The sequence below is a fragment of the Marmota monax genome, unplaced genomic scaffold, assembly GCF_021218885.2.
Source record: "Marmota monax isolate L192 unplaced genomic scaffold, Marmota_monax_Labrador192_F-V1.1 WCK01_AAM20220418_F8-fsc00013, whole genome shotgun sequence".
Classification (NCBI taxonomy): Eukaryota; Metazoa; Chordata; class Mammalia; order Rodentia; family Sciuridae; genus Marmota; species Marmota monax.
In genome coordinates, this window is record NW_026692202.1 from 3,734,996 (window position 1) to 3,757,511 (window position 22,516).

Here is a 22,516-nt window from a genome sequence, read left to right on the forward strand (position 1 = left end):
GCTTGTGCCACTGTGTCCAGCTCAATCATGCAGGGGTTTTTTGTTGTTGTTGTTTTGTTTTTTGCATGAATATTTTTTTTGGGCATGCTTTTTTTCTATTATTTTGTAGCATGTTCATTTATTCTCCCAAGGATCTGACTAATGCTATTCATTTTATTTTCAGTTTGGCTTTGGTTGAATAAGGAATTTAGCCTATATGTACTGCTTTAACCACTGGAAGAATGACAGATGACAAAGATGTGCTCCGAGATGTGTGGTTTGGACGAATTCCCACTTGCTTCACTCTGTATCAAGATGAGATAACTGAAAGGGAAGCAGAACCATATTATGTAAGTATGTTGACGGTGGTAAATGGAATAGTTAACTTTGTTCATTTTTGTAAATAAAGTTTTAAGAACCTGGAGGCTGTCATCTAACATTTTATATAAAACTAATCCATATTTTGCAAAAAAAAAAAAAAAAAAGGAAACAAAGATAAGCAAAAAGAAGGAAATACAAAATCACTTTTAATTCTGTCACCTAGAGTATAAAACCACTGTTGATACAATGTGATGCCTTGACTTTCTTTTCTTGTTTGTGACTTATGACAGTGGAATCATATTAGGAGTATAGCTCAGTGGTTCAATTCCTAGCATCATATACATACAGACTTTTTTCTTTCATATATATATATGTGTATCTATCTATATCATAGTGGGATCATAAACTATGCTATTTTTAGTAGGAGTTGAAATAATAGGTTCAGATTGGATTCTTTATGTTATATGTTCACTAAGCTAATATATGTTAAGCTAACATATGATACCTATTTAATAATATATTGGGGGTGATAATGTAGCAAAACAGAGGGTGTGTGTTCGGCATGCATGAAACCTTGGTTCAATCTCCATCATCCTTCCCGCAAAATATATATATGGAATATCAGTTGTTGCATGCAGACTTGTAGATTTGGGTTAATGGATTACTTGTTTTAAAAATGAGTTTCATGCTGGGTATGGTGATGCATACCTGTAAGCTCAGTGACTTGGGAGGCTGAGGCAAGAGGATCCCAGGTTTGATGCCAGCCTGAGCAATTTAGCAAGACCTGTCTTAAATTTTTTTTTTTTTTTTTTAATTGTTTTTAAAGGGTTGGGAACATAGCTCAGGTGATAGATGTAGCTTAGTGGTAGTGTCTCTTGTACCTCAAAATTCTGTGGTATGTGCTGGTAGTCCTAGTTACTTAGGAACCTGAGGTTTGAGGGTCATGAGTTTACGGGTGGCCTAGGCAACATGATGATACCCCATCTTAACAACAACAACAACAACAAAACAACCAAATAAAACCCCCATGAATTTCAAGCATCTTCTGATTTTAGTGTGAACTTTTTTCTTTTTTGTCTTTGTATAGTAACAGACAACTTATGTGTCTGTCAATTAGAGATAATATCCTACCTATTTAATAAAGCGTCACAAATAAGCAGATTTCAATTGTTCTGTTTTTTTTTCTTTTTGGGTCTCAGGTACATATATTGTTATTTTTTACTTGGAGAAGATATGGAAAAGAGGAACTATATGTGGGGTGATTAGTTGTTCTTCTGTTTCACTTGAATGAAGCTTGCCCTGTGCTTATTCCCTTGCCTATCTGAGAGGCAGCACTACTCCTCAGCCTACTCTAGCTACTCAGATTGCTGGAAGAAACTCCTTATGGAGACTGGTCAGTTACTTTTTGGGTGTAGGAACATGCCTCTCTGCATCCTCAGCATCTGGCATGGGATGTGTAAATGGCAGGTACTTATGTTTAAAACCTCCCCAGACTCTGGGATTCTGGTTGAAATCTTCTTTTTGAATTTTCTTACTAGAAATGATGTTTTTAAAAAAGGTAGGTAATCTTGTTGCTGGCATACATACATTTAAGTAATGTTAACTTTGGAAATCTCAACAGCTTTGTGTCTTTAGCAAAATTTATAACTAAATGTGGTTATAATTTATTTGTAGAAAAAATTTCCTTTATTAGATTTTTTTTTAATATTTTCTATTTCTCCTGAGGCAAGAGGATCCCTAGTTTAGGATTTGACAAAAGCCAAATCCCTCAGTTGGGATTATATTCTTTAATATTTAATATTTTTATTTTTTGAGGCATGGTCTCACTGAATTGTGCAGGTGTCCTTGAACTTGCAATCCTTCTGCCTCAACCTCCCAAGGTTCTGGGATTGCAGCTGTGTGCCACCATGCCTGGCCCATTAGTCCTTTTACCTTTCTATAGTTAACTGTGCCTGTTCTTTTCTACTGTGACAATTTTTCTGAGCCCTGACGTCATTCTTTTTACTTAACTTGTTATCTCACTGTCTATGATAGGCCTCTATTCAGCCACTAAATGTGCAAAACCTGTCTGCATTCACGTGAACTTTTTTTCTCATTCTCTTTGTGTCTGTTGTGTTGCCTCCCACCCCCAACCCCCAAACCCCTACCCCCTGGCCTCTGCTGGGAATATTGAATCCAGGACCTCATGCTTGCTACTACATAAGTGCTTACTACTGAGCCACATCACTGGTCTTTTTTCCTAGGATGCTGTCTCCTGCCTTCTCAGGAAACTGAGGTGTCTCATATTCTTCACCTTTGCTTTTTATTTTACTTCCAACTTCTTATCCATTTGTTTCATCACAGTATTCATATTGGCATAAATTCTTCCTGTCCTAAAATAACAATGTCTGTGACCCTCTCTTCCTCTCAACTTCTTGCTGTCCCTTTACAGGTAGGCTTCTTGAACAGATTATTTATACTCATTGTCTCCTTCCTACCACTTAGTTCACTGTAATCACATTTTGATACTATCGCAACAAAAACGTTTTTACCAAAGTCACTAATGATTTTTTTTCCTACCCAACATGGAGTTTTTTTGAATTTACATTTGTTTATCTTTGAGTAGTATTTGATATTGTTAGCTATTTTCTCTACCTTGTGAAACTGTCTTTCTTGGTCTTTAGTGTTCCTGGTTTTTCTTTAGCCTTTGTTTTTTCACTTGTTCCTTAATGTTGATACATATTAGGGTTCTGTCTTCTCTTTTTTCACTACTTTTCTCATTTAAAGCTCTTGTTCATTTTTATGTCTTTGTCAAGCATTTGTATTTTTTATAACCCACCTGTTTTTATTTTTATTTTTATTTTTTTTTTGTGTGTGTGTGTGGGGGGATACTGGGGATTCAACCCAGGGGAACTTTCCTGCTGAGCTACATCCCCAGTCCTTTTTGTTTTGAGACAGGGTCTCACTGAGTTGCTGAGGGTCTTGCTAAATTGCTGAGGCTGGTTTCCTGACTTACTAGGATTATAAATGCATTACCATGTCTGGACAACTCCTCTGGACCTATGTATACAACTGTTGGGAGATCCTTACTTAGATATGTTTAAGGAACCCAAAGTGTGTTTGAAACTGAACTCATCATCTTTATCCCTGGAGCACCCAGTCATCTGCCATGATTCCCTTCATATTTTGGCAAGTAGTCTTATCATTCATCTAATTATTCTTACCAGAAACCTGGTAAGATTTCATGAAAGGATTCATCCTTTCATGGTTCTTTTCTGATATCCCTTATGTTTGGTGAGTAACTTAGTATCTTCCAAACTTATATGATTTTCTTCATCCTCACAGCTATAGCTTAGTTCAAGCACCACTTAAAATGGGTGGATTGTGTAGCAGTGACCAGTTTCCCTGCTTTAGTCTTTCCTTCTTCATTTTCTAGGCTGCAGTTGGAGTGATCTTTTTAAAACATGGATCTTGTCTTATAAATTATTCATTGAAAGCTCTTAAAGGCTTTATATCATCTCTCAGATCCTTAGTATAGTTTACAAGGTTCTCCATAATCTGGCCTCTTTCTTCTAATATACTATTCTGTTCTAACTCTCTACATTTCTGTCATATTCAACTTCTTAAACACTCGAATGTGCCCATCTTGTTCTGCATTCACTCCATGCCTTTTGTCTTGCAGTGTCCTTTATCTGCAAAGAGCAGAAGTATCTTCTACCCATATACACACTCATGCATCCATATCTACCTTTGTTTCATTCCTATTTGTCTTTTATTCTTGCCTTAAAATATGCTCCTTGTCAAGCTTCCTAAGTCCCTAAGTTGGGTTAAAGTCCTTTGCTATTTGCTGTCGTGACATTCTTTATTTCTTAATTGCATTCGTCTCTTGTAATTTTATATTTAGTGTGTTTTCCTTTTTTAGCCTGTATACTCCAGAAGGACTTTCTGTCTCACTAGTGCCTTTTCTGTATTGCCTAGTATGATATTTATACACATTGGAGTAGAATAGAATTTTGGTATATTTTACTTCTGTTATTATCATAGATAAGTCTTAAGTTTGGTAACTGAAAATTGTTTAAATAGAATAGAACTTAATGTATTGGAGGCTGAGGCGGGATGATCACCAGTTCAAGGTTAGCCTTTTTTGAGACTCTGTCTCAAAAAAATTAAAAAACAACAACAAACCAGCAGAAGCTAGGGATGTAGCTTAATGGTAATGTGCCCCTGGATTTGATTCCTCCACCCCCAAAAAGTCTTGGCTACCCTTTCCAGATATATAAATATTCCATACAACTGTATAAAACAAGCATTTATTCCTTTTAAATTATATAGACAAAAATGAATTAGTGTTAAAGTCATTGAGTATTTTATACCAGTGCTAAGTGAGGAATAAGACACAATACATTCCATGGTAGTTAATAATTTCCTCAGATGTGATTAATCCTTTTCAAATAGAAGAACCTAAAAAACCATCGAAGATGTGCTAAGTGAAATAAACCACCAAAAAAAAAAAAAGAGAAATACTGTATGATTCCACTTTCATGACATACTTAGAGTAGTTACATTCAAAGAGAAATAAAGTAGAATGGTAGTAGTCACCAGGAACTGTGGGAAGGAGGATTGGGGAGTTATTGTTTAATGCTCAACTTCCTTTTGGAATAATGAAAAGCAAAGTTTTAGAGATGGATGTGATGATTGCACAATGTACTTTATGCTACTGAATTATACACTTAAAAATTTTATGGTAGATGTATTTTACCACATTAAGGAACTTGAAATAAGCAAATGAGACATCACCTAAGCAAAACAAGAGAGGATTTTTTTTTTTTTAAAGTTATTGTTGCTTGGGATCAAATCCAGGACCTTGAGCAAGCCAGGCAAGATCTCTACCACTGAGCTACACTCCTAGCCCAACTATGAGTCTGGAGATCCAAGGCAGGATGATGTAATTCCTTTTCTTTTTCTTTGCTTTTTTTGTATGTAAATATTTTCTAGATAAATTGTATCTGTGTGTATAATAGGTAGTCATTCTTAAGAGTTCTTTCTTAGTGTTGCTGTGGATATTTATGTTAGTTATAGATTATCCCCACAGGTCAATGTGGATCAGAAGATTGCAACTTTATTTTACTATGAGTTTTCCCCTAAAAATGGGTATTGTTTTTAATTATTAGTTTTGGTTCTTTGTTCCACTTGCCCTTTGGTAACTCTGATTCCTTTAGAAAATGCTTATTGTAGGTACTAGTTAGTGCAGTGGAAATGCAACATTGAATAAAACAAACAAAAATCCCTTTCTTACTCTTTTTTCCTTATTGGAATCCTTTGTGAATTCTTGAGCAACCTTGAACCTTAGGAATATAATATAACACTCAGCAAAGTCTCTTTAGTCATAATGTGTCTTCCATCTTATCATTTTCAATGGGTTAATATTATTTTCTGTGGAATACATTATTACTATAGTTCTGGAATCTTATTAGACTAATTGAATATACTCCTTATTTTAAAATAAATCTAATTTACTGTGCTGTTTTGATTTTTTTTTTTTTGAGAGATTGCCACGACACATCTGTATTAATTCTGTCATTTCCAAAGACTCCAATGAATCTTGTCTGCTATTTATTTAATAGCATATTCTTTTGGCAAGTTATTTATGTAAAACAGAAGTGATAATACTCCTTTTAAAAAATATCTAGTGTTTTTCCTTATATATACTATTCTTTTCTATTTTTTTCTTCACTGATCCATCATTCCAACCCTCATGCTGGTGATTGAACTCTGGGCCTCATGCATGCTAGACAAGTGCTGTACCACCGAGCTACATTCCCAGACCATTGGTTATTTCTTTATAAAGGATGCATTTTGTTGAATCTGTAATACTATCCAACAGCACGTTTGTAGTATTCAATGCCTTCCATTCTGTACTAGAGCATACCAACTATCTCCTTCCTACATTACTGCACACTGTACCTCCTAGGACCACTGTCATGGTCTCCTACCCAATTAAAGGCTGTTATCTTGAGTTTCAAGGATTAAATGTCAATTGTTTCAATAGGAATATTTCTTTGTATATACTTGCCGACCCATTAGTTCTACTTTTTGTATTGATCAAAAGATATCACCTTGGTAGCCATTATGAAAGATGGGACACAGACTCCTACAAGCATCTGAGTAACAACACAATTTTAGCAGCAGAAGAAGGCAGATTAGTAAAGCATGAAATAGTTAAGAGTGTCTATTGCAAAAGAGGAAAAGCATGTTTTTTTTTTTTTTTTGCCATCCTCCCCCTTTTTTTTTTATATCTATTTGTGTTTTTTTTTTTTTTTTTTTTTTATAAAAATCATAACCAGTTTTCATGTTTTCTTCCTGGATCCTGTTCCTGGTGGAAAACAGATTTTCTTAAAGCTATTCTATTTAAGGCTTTATCCAACATTCTTTCTGAAATATTTTTTTCCAGTGCTGGGGATTAAACCCAGGGGTAATCTATCACTGTCCTACACCCTCAGCCCATTTTATTTTTTGAGACAGAGTCTTGCTAAGTTGCTCAGATTTGCCTTCAACTTTCAATCCTCCTGCTTCAGCTTCCTGAATAGCTGGGATGACAGGCTATTGTGAAGTCCTGGTTGATAAGTCAAAGCATACTTTAGGACTGAGTTGATTATCTTTTCAGAATTGTTTAATTAACTAAGGGGAATCATTTTAACTTTTAAGTCAAATTTGACAGAACTATTAAATATCCTAAATAGTATATCTAATTGCATTATATTTTTATGTGTTACAGAAAGATTGTAGATAGATTTGCATTCATAATCATAGGAATATATGTGATAAGCTATACTTAAAAGTAATGATGCCATAAAAAATAATCAAACATCTTAACCTAGCCTTTAATTTTCCATAAAAACCAGTAGGTTTTATGTGGGATATTCAAAATAATGGAAAGCATAGAATCTAGCTGTTTTTCCTTAATATTAAAAAACTGTTGTTTTTAAATACGCATTAAGTAAATATGGTTTTACAAATTTTCATTTCAGTTGCTTTTGCCAAGAGTAAGTTATTTGACGTTGGTAACTGACAAGGTGAAAAAGCACTTTCAGAAGGTTATGAGACAAGAAGACATTAGTGAGATATGGTTTGAATATGAAGGCACACCCCTGAAATGGTGAGTGAATTTTTCTGCATTATTAAGCATTAAATATATGGTAACTTTAAGAAGGTATAGTGCCCTGAAATGGTTGTAAAAAATAGTTCTCTAAAGAAAGAAGTACTATCCTAGATCATAAGTGATCATAAGTGAAGTTTAAACCATTGTTTAACTTTGTGTTAAATATTTCTGCCTTTTGTTTGGATGCATGGATGACTGGACAGTTTCATCTATGTTTAATATATTTTTATATGTTAATATATTTGATTATGGGTAGGTTTTTTTAAAAAATATTTTTTAAATTGTAGATGGACACAATATCTTTGTTTTATTTATTTATTTTTTATGTGGTGCTGAGGATGGAACCCAGTGCCTCCCACATACAAGGCAAGCGTTCAACCACTGAGCTACAACCCCAACCCGGGTAGAGTTTTTTTTTTTTGGTTGTTGTTGTTTGGGGTTGTTTTACAGACATAAAATTTCCCTATAAACACATTATCTCTCTGAAATAATTCAATTTTGTTTCTGTCTCCAAAGTCTTTATAACAGTTTTTATATACATATGATTAGTTAAGTGACATTTTTCAAACTGACTGCCAAATTTAGGTGACATTGTACCATAAGCACATCTTTGTGAGGCTTAGAGTATTTAAAATGTATTTAGTTCCTTCTAATGTAAAAATAATTTTGATATTATGTCATTTTCATGAAAGGTATTGAAAATAAATTTTAAAACCGGGCTTATCTGTGTGCTCCTAATTTTTTTGTACTTTTATCAGGAGTTTTCTTCATGTTACTTTCAAAACTATTAATGAGCTGGATGGGGTGATAAATTGCTGTTATCCCAGTGAGTGGGGAAGGTGAGGCAGGAGAATTGCAAGTTCAAGACCAGCCTCTGCAACTTAGTGAGATCTTGTCTCAAAATAAAAAATTAAAAAAACTGGAGATGTAGCTCAGTGGTAAAGTACCCCTGGGTTCAATTCCCAGTACCCCCTCAAAAAAAAAAAAAAAAAAAAAAAAAAAGGCCTAGAGAAAAAAATGCCTAGAGAAATTACAGAAAAAAAATTAAAAAATAGTTCAAGGTATGCTGGGATATAGCTGTTTAAATGATGCTATTTGTATGCAGTTGAATGAAAAAGTTAAGACTAAGACAAGATTTAAGTGGAATTTGAAAAATACAAATAGGTTAAAAATGGAGTTGGCTCCCAGTCGGGAATGTTAAAATGTGTATTTGACAGAGACTTAAGAAAAATAAAAGGAAGGCAATTAGGTAGTAGTTTTGTTAAGTGCAGCTAATGTGAATCCAAGGACCACTTGTTAGCAAGGTGTGAACTTTTGGAACTCACCTTGTACTGATGAAATCCTGAATTTGAAATTTTTGATTAATGGTTTAGAAACATGTAAGGTGGCATTTTGTTTTGAGTTGTGGGTCAAGTCTCACCTTTTTAGATGTTATAAGAAAGAATGATAAAGTAGTCCTACAGCATCCTTTTTTTTTTTTTTTTTTTTTAAGTAAAACAACACTGATTTTCATGATCATATACTAGATTCATGACTTCTTGAAACCTTGGGAAACATTAATTTAAAACTTGTGATTGCTGAGAAGTCATGCTAACTCTGGTAGCATATATAAAGCAGTGTTTTCTGTTTTGTTTCTTAGAAGAATTTGGAGGTTTTGGAATGGGAAGGTAGATTGAAAGGAGTGTAATAGGAGCAATGGTCAGGAGAGTAACAGGGAAAGGCAGGAGGAGGAAAGATTGGTATAACTAGAAATAGGATACATCTAGGTGCTTGACAGTTCTAACTATGTTTTAGTAGACATTAAATTGTATTGCTTTATATGTATTATAAGATTATAAGAATGTGTGTAGCCAACATCTTTTCAGTAAATTTTATCAGGATAGAGTTTCTCAAGAGGGTTGTTCTTTACACTTTGAAATGGATATTTTTTTTCTTTTTTTTCCCCTCCAGTATGGGGGATTGACAGTTTAATATATTTTATATGTTAATATATTTGATTATGGGTAGGTTTTTTTAAAAAAAAAATATGCTTAAACCATGGGCGGTAGTGCATGTTTGTAATCCCAGCAGCTCAGGAGGTTGAGGCAGGAGGGTTGTGAATTCAGAGATGGCCTCAGCAAAAGCAAGGCACTAAGCAACTCAGACCCTGTCTCTAAATAAAATACAAAATAGGGCCAGGATGTGGCTCAGTGGTCGAGTGCCCCTGAGTTCAATCCCTAGTACCCAGAAAAAAAAAAAAAAAGTGTTTAACCTAAGCCACATCCCCAGCACCTCTCCCCACTTTAAAAAAACATTCCATGCAGAGTCTTACTAAGTTGCTTAGGGTGTTGCTAAGTTGCTGAGGCTGGCTTTGAACTTCCAATCCTTTTACCTCTGCCTCCCAGGTCTCTGAGATTACAGGTGTGTGCCATTGCATCCACTCTGAAATGGATAAGTCTTTGTTGTGGTGCTACCTTATGCATTATAAGATGTTTAGCCACAGCTCTGGCCTCTTCCCACAAGAGGTTGAGTGCCCCTGAGTTCAATCCCTGGTACCCAGAAAGTGTAGCCTGTACACTTCCCAGTCATGATAAAAAATGTTGCCAGATGTCCTAGGGCAGGGACAAAACTGCCCCTGATTGAGAAACTCTGGAAAATTTGGGAAACCTCAGTTTATCTAAAGTAAATTAATCAGGTTTTCCTAAGTCATCATCTTTCAGCTGGTGTTTTATTCTATCTTGTGTGGTTATTTTATATTCAATATTGTTTATTTCTTATAGACTTGTATTCTAGATAAGATATCAATAAATAATGTTTGGATCCATTTTTCCCTTTTACTGCAGAACAATGATTTTGGTTTAAATATACCATGTTCTTTTTGCCTTCTGAAAATCTTTTATTAAAGATTGAAATTGTTCCCTTTTAAAGAGCTTGTGTGAGAGTAATTGTATTTAAGTATTTTCATTTTAGTTTTTTGGGGTGTTAACTTTTTATTTTTGATTAAAAATCATTATGTCATGCTATAAATTCATTATTTAAATATTTTATGGGTCTTTTCTTTTGGTATTTTTAAGTATTCCATATATATGAGAAGTGAATGACTTTTCTGAGCCAAGTCTTGATCTTTTCTGGTTTTGCTTCCAACAGTGGCAATTTCCTCCTGTGTTAAATCTTCCTGAAAATGGTTTATCAATGTAAGAATCTGTGTGGTATTAAAGTAGTAGGTTTCTTAGAACAGAATGATACTGAGAATTACATTCATTGTTTTACACTGAAGCTTTGTGAAACATGGACTTTTGAGACCACGTGTATCTTAAGAGTAGAACAGAATTTATTTGAGTAGGGTGATGTCTTTCTTATACCCTATTGTTTGGAGTTTTAAATTGACTCAAGTAGGAAAAGTACGAGTGGAAATCAACCATCAGTTTAGATAATTCATAAAAGGGAGAAAGTGCATAAACTGATAATTGTTCTTTCTTTATGACTTTATCCCTGAAAGCGTCCCGTAATTTAATTACTTAATCCTGTCCTTTCATGTAAAGTGGCAGTTCTCAATTATAAGGGGGAAAATAAATCCTCCAAACAAAAAACTAAAGTTCTAGAAAAATAATGATTTTTATTGTACTCAGATGGTAAGATTACACTTTCTCTTCCTATAGGTGGGCCAAAGTCAAGAGTGTTAGCAATATGATTTTGAAATACTTGGTTTTAAAGATTATTTTGGAAATACTGTGTAAAGTTGAATTAGCATTAATCGATAATAGTGGAACAAAGTATTCTTAAAGTAGGTTTTGTTTTCATGCATTGTTTTGTGTCCTTGCCTCACTTCTTCCTAACTTGCTGAGAATTTTTGTTATGGATATATGTTGGATTTTTGTTAAACTTTCTGAGCCAGATGCAAGTTGAGTATCCTTTATCAGAAATGCTTGAGATCAGAAGTGTTTCAGATGATGAAATTTTTTGGATTTTGGATTTTGGAAAATTCTGGATATTGGGGATGAGATCCAAGTCTAAACACAACATTTCTTTTTGAAGTACACCACACATGGCCCGAGGGTGATTTTATGCACTTGTTTTTAGTGCACCTGCATTGTGTGTGTGTGTGCGTGTGTGTGTGTGTGTGTGTAGTTCTGGGTGTTCAAACCCAGGGTATCACGCATGTTAAGCCTGTGTTCTACCACTGTACTACATCCCCAGCCTCAGTGCACCTGCATTTTATTGTGATCCATCACTCCAGGTCAGGTGTGGTATTTTCCCTTAAGGGTGTCGTGTTGATGCTCAAAAGTAGCAGATTAGAGCATTTATAATTTTCAGATTAGGAATGCTCAGCCTGAATTTCTTTAGCTTGTGTCTATTTATAGATTATATTCATGGTTTTTGATGCTGGACCAGTACTGCATATCTTTAATAAATCCCACTTGATTGTGTTATGTAACTAATTTTATTCATCATTGGATTTTTGTTAATATTTTATTGAAGATTTTTGTACTTTAAATTTGTAGGAGAGATTATGGTTTTCTAATTTTGTACTGCCTGTCTTTTATTATTTATATATGACAGTGGATTGCATTACAATTCTTATTACACATATAGACCACAAATTTTCATATCTCTGGTTGTATACATAGTATATTCACACCAATTTGTGTCTTCATACCTGTACTTTGGATAATAATGATCATCACATTCCACCAAATTAATAACCCCATGCCCCCTCCCTTCCCCTCCAACCCCTCTGTCCTATCTAGAGTTCGTCTATTCCTCCCATGCTCCCTCTCCCTATCCCATTATGAATCAGCCTCCTTATATCAAAGAAAACATTTGGCATTTGGTTTTTTGGGATTGGCTAACTTCACTTCTCCCTGTAGTATGCTGTTTTTAAATCCTTAGAGTATAGACAGAGGAGAGGGATAGCTGGGTCAAATGGTGGGTCTGTTCCCAGTTTTCCCAGAAATCTGCATACTGCTTTCCATATTGGCTGCACCAATTTGAAGTCCCACCAGCAGTGTATGAGTGTACCCTTTTCTCGCCAACGCTTACTGTTGTGTTCTTATTTTGTATTAAGATAATACTGGACTTAAATGATTTGAGATGTGTTCTGTCCTGCAAATTTTGGAAAAGGCTGTAAAACGGCGTTACTCCTTTTTAAGTGTTTCATAGAAATCTCTAGTGAAATCATCTGGGCTAGGAGTCCAGGACTGTGCCCCTCACCCCCAGCTTTAATAACAGATTCAATTTTCTTGACATGTATAGTTCTATTGAGCTTGTCTGTTTCATGTTTTTTTTTTAAGATTGGTTTGTTCTAAATTGAATTTTACGAATATAAACTTACTGTAAAATATTTCTTTATTTTAATGAATGTAAGATCTGTAGTGGCAGTTCATCTTTTCTCTCTCCTTCCTTCCTTCCTTCCTTCCTTCCTTCCTTCCTTCCTTCCTTCCTTCCTTCCTTCCTTCCTTCCTTCCTTCCTTCCTTTTCTTTGTACCAATGAGGATTGAACTCAGGGCCTGAACACAATGCTAGGTACTCTACCACTGAGTGACATCCCCAGTACTTTTTTGTTTTGTTGCTGCTGCTGTTTTTATTTCATTTTGAAATAAGGCCTCATTGAGTTGCCTCTGCTGGCCTTGAACTTGTGATCTTCCTGCCTCAGCCTCCTAAGTAGCTGGGATTACACACATGAGTCATTGTGCAGACTTCCACTTTTTTCATTCTTGATATTGGTAATTTGTGCCTTCTGCCTTTCTTTTTTATCAGCTTTACTCGTGGCTTATTAATTTTGTTTATTTACTTTGAGAACCAACTTTTTATTTTGTTGATTTTTTTTTTTTATTTTTAATTTCATTGATTTCTGTTATTTGTAATTTTCTTCCTTTTGCTTTCTGTGGGCTTATTTGTGCTTATTTCCCTTATTCTGTAGTTTCTTTGACTTGTTTTTGCATCGATGGATAGGAACCTAGAGCTTCATGGATGTAGGAACTTAAGTAATTAATTGGGGGGGGGGGCGGCGTACCAGGGATTGAACTCTGAGACACTCAACCACTGAGCCATATCCCCAGTCCTTTCTTGTATATGAGTTGCCTAGTACCTTGCTTTTGCTGAGGCTGGCTTTGAACTCACAATCTTTCTGTCTCAACTTCCTGAGCCACCAGGATTACAGTGTGTGCCACTGTACCTGGCTTGGTTTATATATATATATATGTAAAACTGGGGCTCCTGTAAGTAAAATTACTTTCTCAAATAAGCAAATTTAACCCATTTTTCAAGAATCTCAGTTCAGGCTTCTTTTCACCTGCTGTTGCTCTTATTAAAAAAATAAATAAATAAATCCCCATTCTATCTGTTCTCTCTAATTGATTGTGTTAATTTGTTCTAATTATAATAGAAAATGCTTAAAAAGTGTTATACTCATGAATACTTAGGAAACATGTTGTTGATTTGTAGAGTTCTTCTAAGGAGACTTTATCTGATTAGAGCTTTATCTTCTTTAGGGGTTGTTTTGTTTTGTTTTTCCTTCTAGTGTTGGGTATAGAATCCAGGATCTCATGCATGCCAGGCAAGCACTCTATTACTGGGTAACATCCGTAGCCCCCCAGTCCTTTCACTTTAAAACAATTACTTGGGGGCTAGAAAGTGTTGATGTAACTCAAGATATAAAAATCTCTTCTTGAAGACTGAGTTGGTAAGTCAGCAGAGGGTGCTGTAACATTATATTTTTAAGGGGTGAAGTTTCTTGTTGCCACAATTTATAATTCGTATTTGTTCGTTTCATATAGCAATTATTTTAAGAGAACAATTATTGGATTTTTTGAAAGAAAAATTTGTTAGTAAACCTTGATGGTTTAGGGCTTACACCTTCAAGTACAAAATGTAGGAAACAGTTTCTCTTTTAGCTATAAAAAATATCTTTAAATGGGAAATTTTATTTTGTGTAAACTAACTTATTTTTAGTATGGGTTGTAAAAGTGAGAAGTTGAAACTATTTTTTGAATTTCAAAATAAAGGAAATAGTTGATGTTGATTTTAAACATATATATAGAGTGAGCATTTAATATTAGAACGGTGGTTTCAAGAATAAATTTTAACAAAATGCTCTAGTGAAAACAATTTTTCTCTGGAAAGTGTAGTAACTTCAGGATTTTGATCACAAATACTCTAGACTTTTCTGTTATTTCCAATCTTTTCAGTTATTTATTTTTTGTTTTGCATTTTGTCTTTATCTTTTCCAGTCAATTTTGTAAGATTGTGAATTTCTGGAAATTTATAAATTATTGCATTAACTAGATCTTTGAAGTGTGGCTTCCGTGGCCTTTTGGTATGCTCTTGGTTATTTTTATACTTCTTAATACATGAAATATTGAAATTTAGTGCTATTCTAAATCTGGTTGTATTCATTGACACTTATAGAGTAAGACAATTTGCTTGTAATCATTAAATTTTTGAAGTTTGCAATTGTAGTTATACCCCTTTTTATTCAATGAAAATTAATTATGTTTCCAGTGATTCACATGTAGCAATTTTTCAAAGAATACATTCATTTCAGTGAAATAGACCCAGGTGGTGGTTCTCTATTATAGGGATGATCCATTCAGTACTGAAGACTGGTTTTCCATCAGGAAAAGCAATTGAGTTGTCCTAAGTGAGCCACTTGTGAGAGGAGTCCTTTTTCTGCCTTGCTATCTGAATGAACTCCTATCCATTATATATAATGAGCATATTTGTTATTACTATGTTGTGTGCTAATCTGTATGTGTGTATGTATATATGTGTCAATTGTGAAGCAAAGAAACATCAACATATATTTATTTTGAGAATTAAGTTTGGGAAAGACCAGAGAAGTATAAAGAGGGCTGGGGATGTGATAGCGCTCACCTGGCATGTGCAGGGCGCTGGGTTCGATCTTCAGCACCACGTAAAATAAAGATGTTTAGTCCACTGAAAACTGAAAAATAAATATTAAAAAATTCTCTCCCCCCCCTTAAAAAAAAAGAGAGAAGTATAAAGAGAAAGAGGCCAGATGTGGTGGTGTATGCCTCCAGCTACTTGGAATGCTGTTACAGGAGTATCCAAGTTGAGGACAGCCTGGGCAACTTAGCCTCTGTCTCAACGTAAAAAGGGCTTGGGATGTGGCTCAGTGGTAGAGCATTGTCTATCATGGGTAAACCTCTGAATTCAGTCCAGGAGAGAGGGGGAAGAGGCAGTGTGAAAATAGTTAACACTATATATTCAATGCAGTCATTTTCTATAGGGCAGTAGTTTGAGCTGTTAGCTAGTATGTTTTCTTTTGGGATGTAATACACGTTCAAATTCTTCCATTTCTTTTTCTGTTAAATTTAGGTTAGATGTCAAGAGCAACAACATAACAGCCAAATGGCTATATTATGATTTACTTACAGTTATGGCTTATGTGGTTTCTGTGTTGTGGATTAGGAGCCTTTAGACGAATTCTATAGAATATCTGATTAAAGGAGTTGTACAAATTAGAATTTTTGAAATCCTTGATGCAAATCAGATTATAGTATTGGAGAAATTCAGTAATTTTGATTTTTTTTGCCAGATTTTTTCTTTTATGATTTTTTCCTGAATATTAATAGATCCATCAGAAACAAAGAATCTGGAAATCAGTTAATTCAGATAGTATTTTTAGAGATAATGTCCTTCCATCAAAACCATTCTTACATAAATTTTGCATTGAACCACATGTGAATAATAATTTGATGATACATAAGTAGATGGTTCTTTTATTCTTAAGTTTTTCTGGTTCAATTTTATTTTAAGAATTACTACAGGATAACTTACTTATTATTTAGAATGTTTTTAAGTTAATTTATATGTATTTCACCATAATACTTAACATTTCTATCATAATCCTAAGCGTAATAGGAAAATCATCATTACCTCCTAGGACCAGTGATCGTTTAAAGAAACATTTACCTAAGTCATTTTAAAATATAATTTAGAGGAACTGGGATTATGGCTCAGTGGTAGAGCACTTACTAGCATACGTGAGGCACTGGGTTCAATCCTTAGTACCACATAAAAATACATAATTAAAATAAAGGTATTGTGTCCATCTATAACTAAAAATATTAAAAAATAATTTAGAGGAGTTAGAATAAAAGAATAGTATATAACAAGTGTTAGCAATTTTGCCGTGCATTTATATTCAGCAACTTTGGATTTTTTAATATTTTTCCTGGTTTTGAAAGTAACTGAAATGGCAGTGTCTTCTGAATGGAACTCAGTGCAACAAGTTTGCTCATTAGTTGTCAGACATTCAAATAAGATCCTAAAAAGTTCTAGCTTATCATTATTTCCTATTCTTATACTTAACAGCAATACTTGAAGACATTTGTTTTGTTGCTGTGCTGGGGGTGGAACTAAGGACTTTGTGCATGTTAGGCAAACGTTCTGTACATCCTCAGCCCTAGACATTTTAAAAATCTTTGGCAGCTCATAATTTTGTTTTAGGATATTTTCTTTTTCTTATTGTTAATGCCAGTTAGGATAATCAGTCCTTTATTTTTTTCGTATCTACATCAGCATATTCCATCAGTTATCTTTGAATACAAATCTACTGTTAGCACTTACCCCTATCAAGTCAAACAGATTGTGCAAATGGCATAAAAGATGAAAGAATTTATTATTACACATCCTTTTAGTTAAATGGAGTTGTTAGGTTCTTGTCTAAAATATTTTTGTGATGAATTACTAAGTTGATAAGAATACCATATGTTCCTTCTGATTTAGAAATGTGTTATTCATCTAGTAGTTCTTGAGTTCTGCAGAATTTATCCTAGGATATCATCATCTAACAATTCATATGAAATGTCTTTTAGATGACCTATTTTCCTATATCATTAAAGTCCAGAGTACTGCTATTTCTTCGCTTTCATCTTCTGATTTGTGCATTAATTGTGAAATATCTTTCCTTGACAAGTTTCTTTGCTTTACTATTGTAAGTGGAAAACGAGAAAGCTTAAATATTCATTTTTTTTTTTTTTTTGTCAATGATAGCTAAAAGCAGACTCCAAAGATGGGGTCTGCATTCTTGTTTTATGCTTTCTTGAAAGATGATGCAATATTTTAGGCAATAGAGTTAGAAAATGGAGGAAGGGTTCATTATTATATTTTTCTCCCAAGCATCCCATTCTTTCAAATTCTTATTATTTTAGTCTTTTAAAATATAGTTGGATATAATTGTTGAATGATAATAAAATAATTTCTAGGATGTGAAATAGCAAAATGTTACAAGAGATCACTAAATTCTATAATATATCTTGGATTTATAAAAGCACCCAGTGAATAGATATAGTGTTTACTAGATGGAATGAGTTGTTATTTTTTTTAAACAAGGTGTTTTTGCGGTACTGGGGATTGAAGTCAGTGCTTCAGCACATGTTAGACAAGCTCTTGCTACATCCCTATCTTTTTTTTGGTGGGGGGGGGTTACTGAGGAATGAATTTAGGGGCATTTGACCACTGAGTCACATCCCCAATCCTATTTTGTATTTTATTTAGAGACAGGGTCTCACTGAGTTGCGTTGTGCCTTGCTTTTTGCTGAGGCTGGCTTTGAACTCATGATCCTCCTGTCTAGGCCTCCCTAGCCACTGGGATTACAGGTGTGTGCCACTACGCCTGGCAGCTACATCTCCATCTTTAAGTGAGTTTTTCCTCGTCTTTTGAAGTCCATTAAGAGGAATAGAATAGCAGTAAGAAGGGATAAAATATCAATCATTAAAATTTTTAGAACTACATGAAAAGGAAACTCATAACTTAAAACTGGGTCCATTGGATCTTAACTGAGTTAAGGATTCTGTGGATCTTTATTGATTTATATATTTATCAGCCTCGTATTGTCCACTGTTTGATATTCTGTGAACTTACAGTGTTCTTTTAAAATATCAAGAATAAAAAATATAATTACAAATCATAAGTTTAACTTATATTTTCTCCCAAATATTTATTTTAAAAAGATTTGATTTTTATGACATAGCTTGCTTTTAAGTCATGTTTAATTTTAGAATTTGCTTACAATTACTTTTGGAAATGGCAGGGAACAGGTGAAACAACATTGGGTTTCTACTCAGTTTATGACATCTCAGGTGTACTTTATCTTATAGACCACCTATGTAATTTACTTACAGGTATTTCTGTATTAATTCTATTTGTATCGCTATTGAAAATTGGGTAAGAAGAATACGTCACTTTTGAAATTTTAAGTCTTTATTATGAATGTCAAATAAATTTTATTAAGTGCCCATATTCATATTTTTTTCTTTTTTAAACAGATTTTTTCCATCCATCTATCTACTTATTTATTTATTTGTTGTTGATGGACATTTATCTATCTATTTATTTATTTATTTATGGTGCTGAGTACTGAGAATAGAACCCAGTGCCTCACATATGCTAGGCAAGCGCTCTACCACTGAGCTACAACTCCAGCCCCACATTCATTCTTAACTCTTTGCAGCTACCTGAGACATGCTTAAAAAAAAAAAAAAATAGATTGAATACTTACTTACAAAGGGTCTATTTTGTAAACATGCAGTCCATTATTTAAAGCTTGTTTTTTTTTTTTCTTCCAATTTTTAAGTTTTTGGTACTATTAGGGATGAAACCCAGGGCTTGATGTATGCTGGCTAGTTGCTTTACCACTGAGCTACTTCCCCAACCTTTGTACAATTTTAATAGTTCAAAGGGAATAATCAGAATTTGATAGACTCTATAACTTGTCTGTTGTGCAGTATTTGGGGTGTTTTGATTTTATTTTTTGGCAGATACAACATTTTTGCTGGTTTCAGTTTTCTTTAGTATTTTCTGATTGTCAAGGATTAGTGTTAGATGCTAACTTTTGGATAAAGAGTGGTTGTAAGGTTTAAAGGAATAACAGAAGTCTAAAACTACCACATTTTTTCCTAATAAATAATTCATTCTAAATTTATTCTATGTAAATATATGATCTCTAGTAACTGATGATTGTTTCATAATTATATAGAAGTAAGCAAACATAAATGACTCTAGCTTTTTTGGGAGAGTTGTGGGGCAGTGCTGGGGATAGATCCTAGGTCCTTAGCACTATACCACTGAGATGCCCATAATATTTGAATGTTGATCATTTACTCATTTAGGGGGAGATTACATATATTTTCAGATTCTTAGCTCATAAATCTAGAAGTAACATATCAGTGCTTTATAGAAATAAAACCAGGAAGGTATATAGTTATCTTTTTGCCTTTGTTGGAGTATAATTTAATTCTGATTTACTAATTAAGTTACCTCAGTTTATGCTGATGACTTAAAAAATTTTTGTCCTCTGAAATCTGCCAGGTTTGTAGTATTCACATTTGTCTATTGCAAAGTAATTTGTTTCACTGAATGAGGTTTATATGTTAGGAAACATTCTCTTATTTAGGAAGTCAAAACTTTAGTTTTAAGAAAATGTTAAAATTAAGCTTAAGAAGAATATTCCATGCTTTGGGAAAATGTTGACATTATCATGTGAGAAAAACAGGGTATAGTGTATTTTGTAAAAAATTCTGAATCTATATTTAGATACAAATGCTTAGGTAAAAGACTGGAAATTTTGTGTGCTATACTGTTAATTGGGATAACCATTGAATAGGTGGTTTGCATGCTTCTTGGGTACTTGTATGGGTTCTTAGAGTTTTCTAAAATTTTAAGTTGTAAAACTTTAAAAAATAATTCAACTTGCCCATTATGTACACTGGAATAACAATTTGTTATTACCCTACAGTAACACACAGTGCACACAGTTGGTAAAGAATACCTTCCTGTAATCCTATCATGAATATTGAGTTTTATGGGGAAAATTACTTGATGCCTGGAAAGTGTATTGGCCTGTGGCTGTAACTATAAATGTTACCTTCTTGTGGTTGGTCAAAAGCCCATGATATTTGGTGGTAAAAACAAGTTCTGTAAATTTATTTTGGAGTTGTAGTTAACCACTTTACATATTTATTCTCTCTTAAAATATACTCTTTCATTTTTAGGCATTATCCAATTGGTTTGCTATTTGATCTTCTTGCATCAAGTTCAGCTCTTCCTTGGAACATCACAGTACATTTTAAGGTATAGTTTAAATAGCATTTCCCATTTGTCCCACTTGCAATACTTAATAAATAGAGTAGTTTTTTTTTTTAAGTGAAGTTATTTATTGTTTTCCTTATGACACCCTTAGTTGCTAAGCTTCCATTAGTGTTTGCTGTAAAATATTTTTCAATTTCTTCCTAACTTTTGGCTGATCCACTTAAAGTTTTAATGATAAGTAGCCCCCCCTTTTTAAATTAGAGCTAAATCTGCTATTTTGAGAATTTATAATAGTTTTTGAAAATTTATGTTTTATTTTAAAAATCAAATAGAATAAAATTCCTGAGCATAGATGTGCACAAGGCTAGGAAGGAGGACAGCCTAATGCTTTTTAGTAGTTCTAAGACTAATGTGATTGAATGAGGAGAAGAGTTAGATGCAAGTCCAAAGATTTGATGTATCTCTCTTTTGAGAAATGTTCATTCCTGTAGTGTTTAAGACCAGGATAAATTTAGTATGATATGCTTTAGTGTCACTGTATTACAGACATATTCCACCATTCTTCTGCTCTACCCTCCAGTTCATTTGCAAACACTGTTGAAGAATTGAAAATACTTTTAATTGCTCATGGACAGTAATTCTCAAATGCAGTGGGTAACAGAGGGGAGGCATAGAGTTTGAGAAAGTCACTTAGGTGTCTGATTTGCTTTCTTGAAGGGGTACCAATTCAAAGTCAATGCCCATCCATTCTTCCTATGATGCTTTTCCTTCCCGTTTTATTGTAATGAGTGTGGGTCACTAGAGCTTCTTATTTCTCTGTGTATGTACACTAATATGCATTGCACAGTACTATGTTATTATAGCTCACGGTTGCCATAAAACCTTACAGTTGGAGCATGTGATTCTAATATGTGTGAATTTTAGTTCCCATGATATATTGAGAGCAAGAACTGCATGTACATACAGCAATTTACATTTACAGTAGTGTGAAAATAAAACTTCTTCAAATATATTAAGGCTAGAGGTTATGTATTAACAAGTCTTTCCTGTTAATGTTGGAAAATAAGAGTACAGTATTTATATTGTTTACTTTTGTTTGAGTATATGTTTGGGTATGAGAGAGAGAGAGTGTACCCTAAAAGACTTTGAAATGTAAGTTAAAATGTGTTGTAGCTATCTGTTAATTAATTCTTTGGGTAAATATTGAGATTCTTCTCTGAGCCAGCCAGTCTCGGTTCTAGGAGCTTGGGATACATAGAATGATGGAGTGACATTCAAAAACTCAAGCATTTTAGGGTACTTAGTGGTACTACATAAGTTATTGGTTGAAGGAGTCAGTGGATTATAATGATAGGAAAAGAAAGATTAAGGCGTGTTTGCATTGGTATAGTGCAGTGAGTCTAGAAGCAATGTGAGAACCCCTGGGGTTGGGGGCATGTTCCCTGAAATCCTTTCAGGAGATCTATTAGGTAAAATCTATTCCCATGATAATATTGAATATTATTTGCCCTTTCTACCGTGTTAACATTTGCACTGATCTGCAAAAACAGTGGTGGTTAAAACTGCTGGGGACCTAAGCATAAAGCAAAGCAGTGTACCAAGTTACTAGTGGTCATTCTGTTCTTCAGGACTATCCACTTACAGTAAAAAGAATACTTGTTCACCTAACACTGTTCTGGATAAAGTGTTTTTTGTTTTTGTTTTTTCCGGGGGGAGGGGAGTGGTCCTGGGAATTGAATCCAGGGTGTTGCACATCCTAGACAGATATTCTACCATTGAGCTATTAGGTGCAATTCAAAATTATTACTTATTATTAATCTTAATTCTTAAGTACATGTGTTTTTAATACCTTGTGTGATGAAATGGGTAGTACACATAAAGCACTTTTCTGGGAAGACAAATATGGTTGTCTTAGAGAAAAGCATGTGTCCCCTACATGATTTGGTTTCCAGCTGAACTAGCCATATTTTTCTTAGGATATCTGACACACTTTGGGTGCCAGTGATTAAAAAAACTTCAAAGTGAAAACTACAATTTTAGAAAAC

General features: G+C 33.9%; 1 protein-coding gene across 2 annotated transcripts in view; it reads left to right on the top strand.

Annotated features, from left to right (window-relative positions):
- Atg5 (autophagy related 5) overlaps positions 1–22,516 on the top strand; it is a 125,363-nt gene that overhangs the window by 11,095 nt on the left and 91,752 nt on the right. For both annotated transcript variants that reach the window (XM_046430609.2, XM_058575321.1), the window contains exons 2-4: positions 164–329; positions 7,308–7,435; positions 20,435–20,513. In XM_046430609.2, the coding sequence (XP_046286565.1) occupies positions 222–329; positions 7,308–7,435; positions 20,435–20,513 (315 nt within the window). In that variant the 5' untranslated portion in view covers positions 164–221. The remainder of the gene's footprint in view (positions 1–163; positions 330–7,307; positions 7,436–20,434; positions 20,514–22,516) is intronic.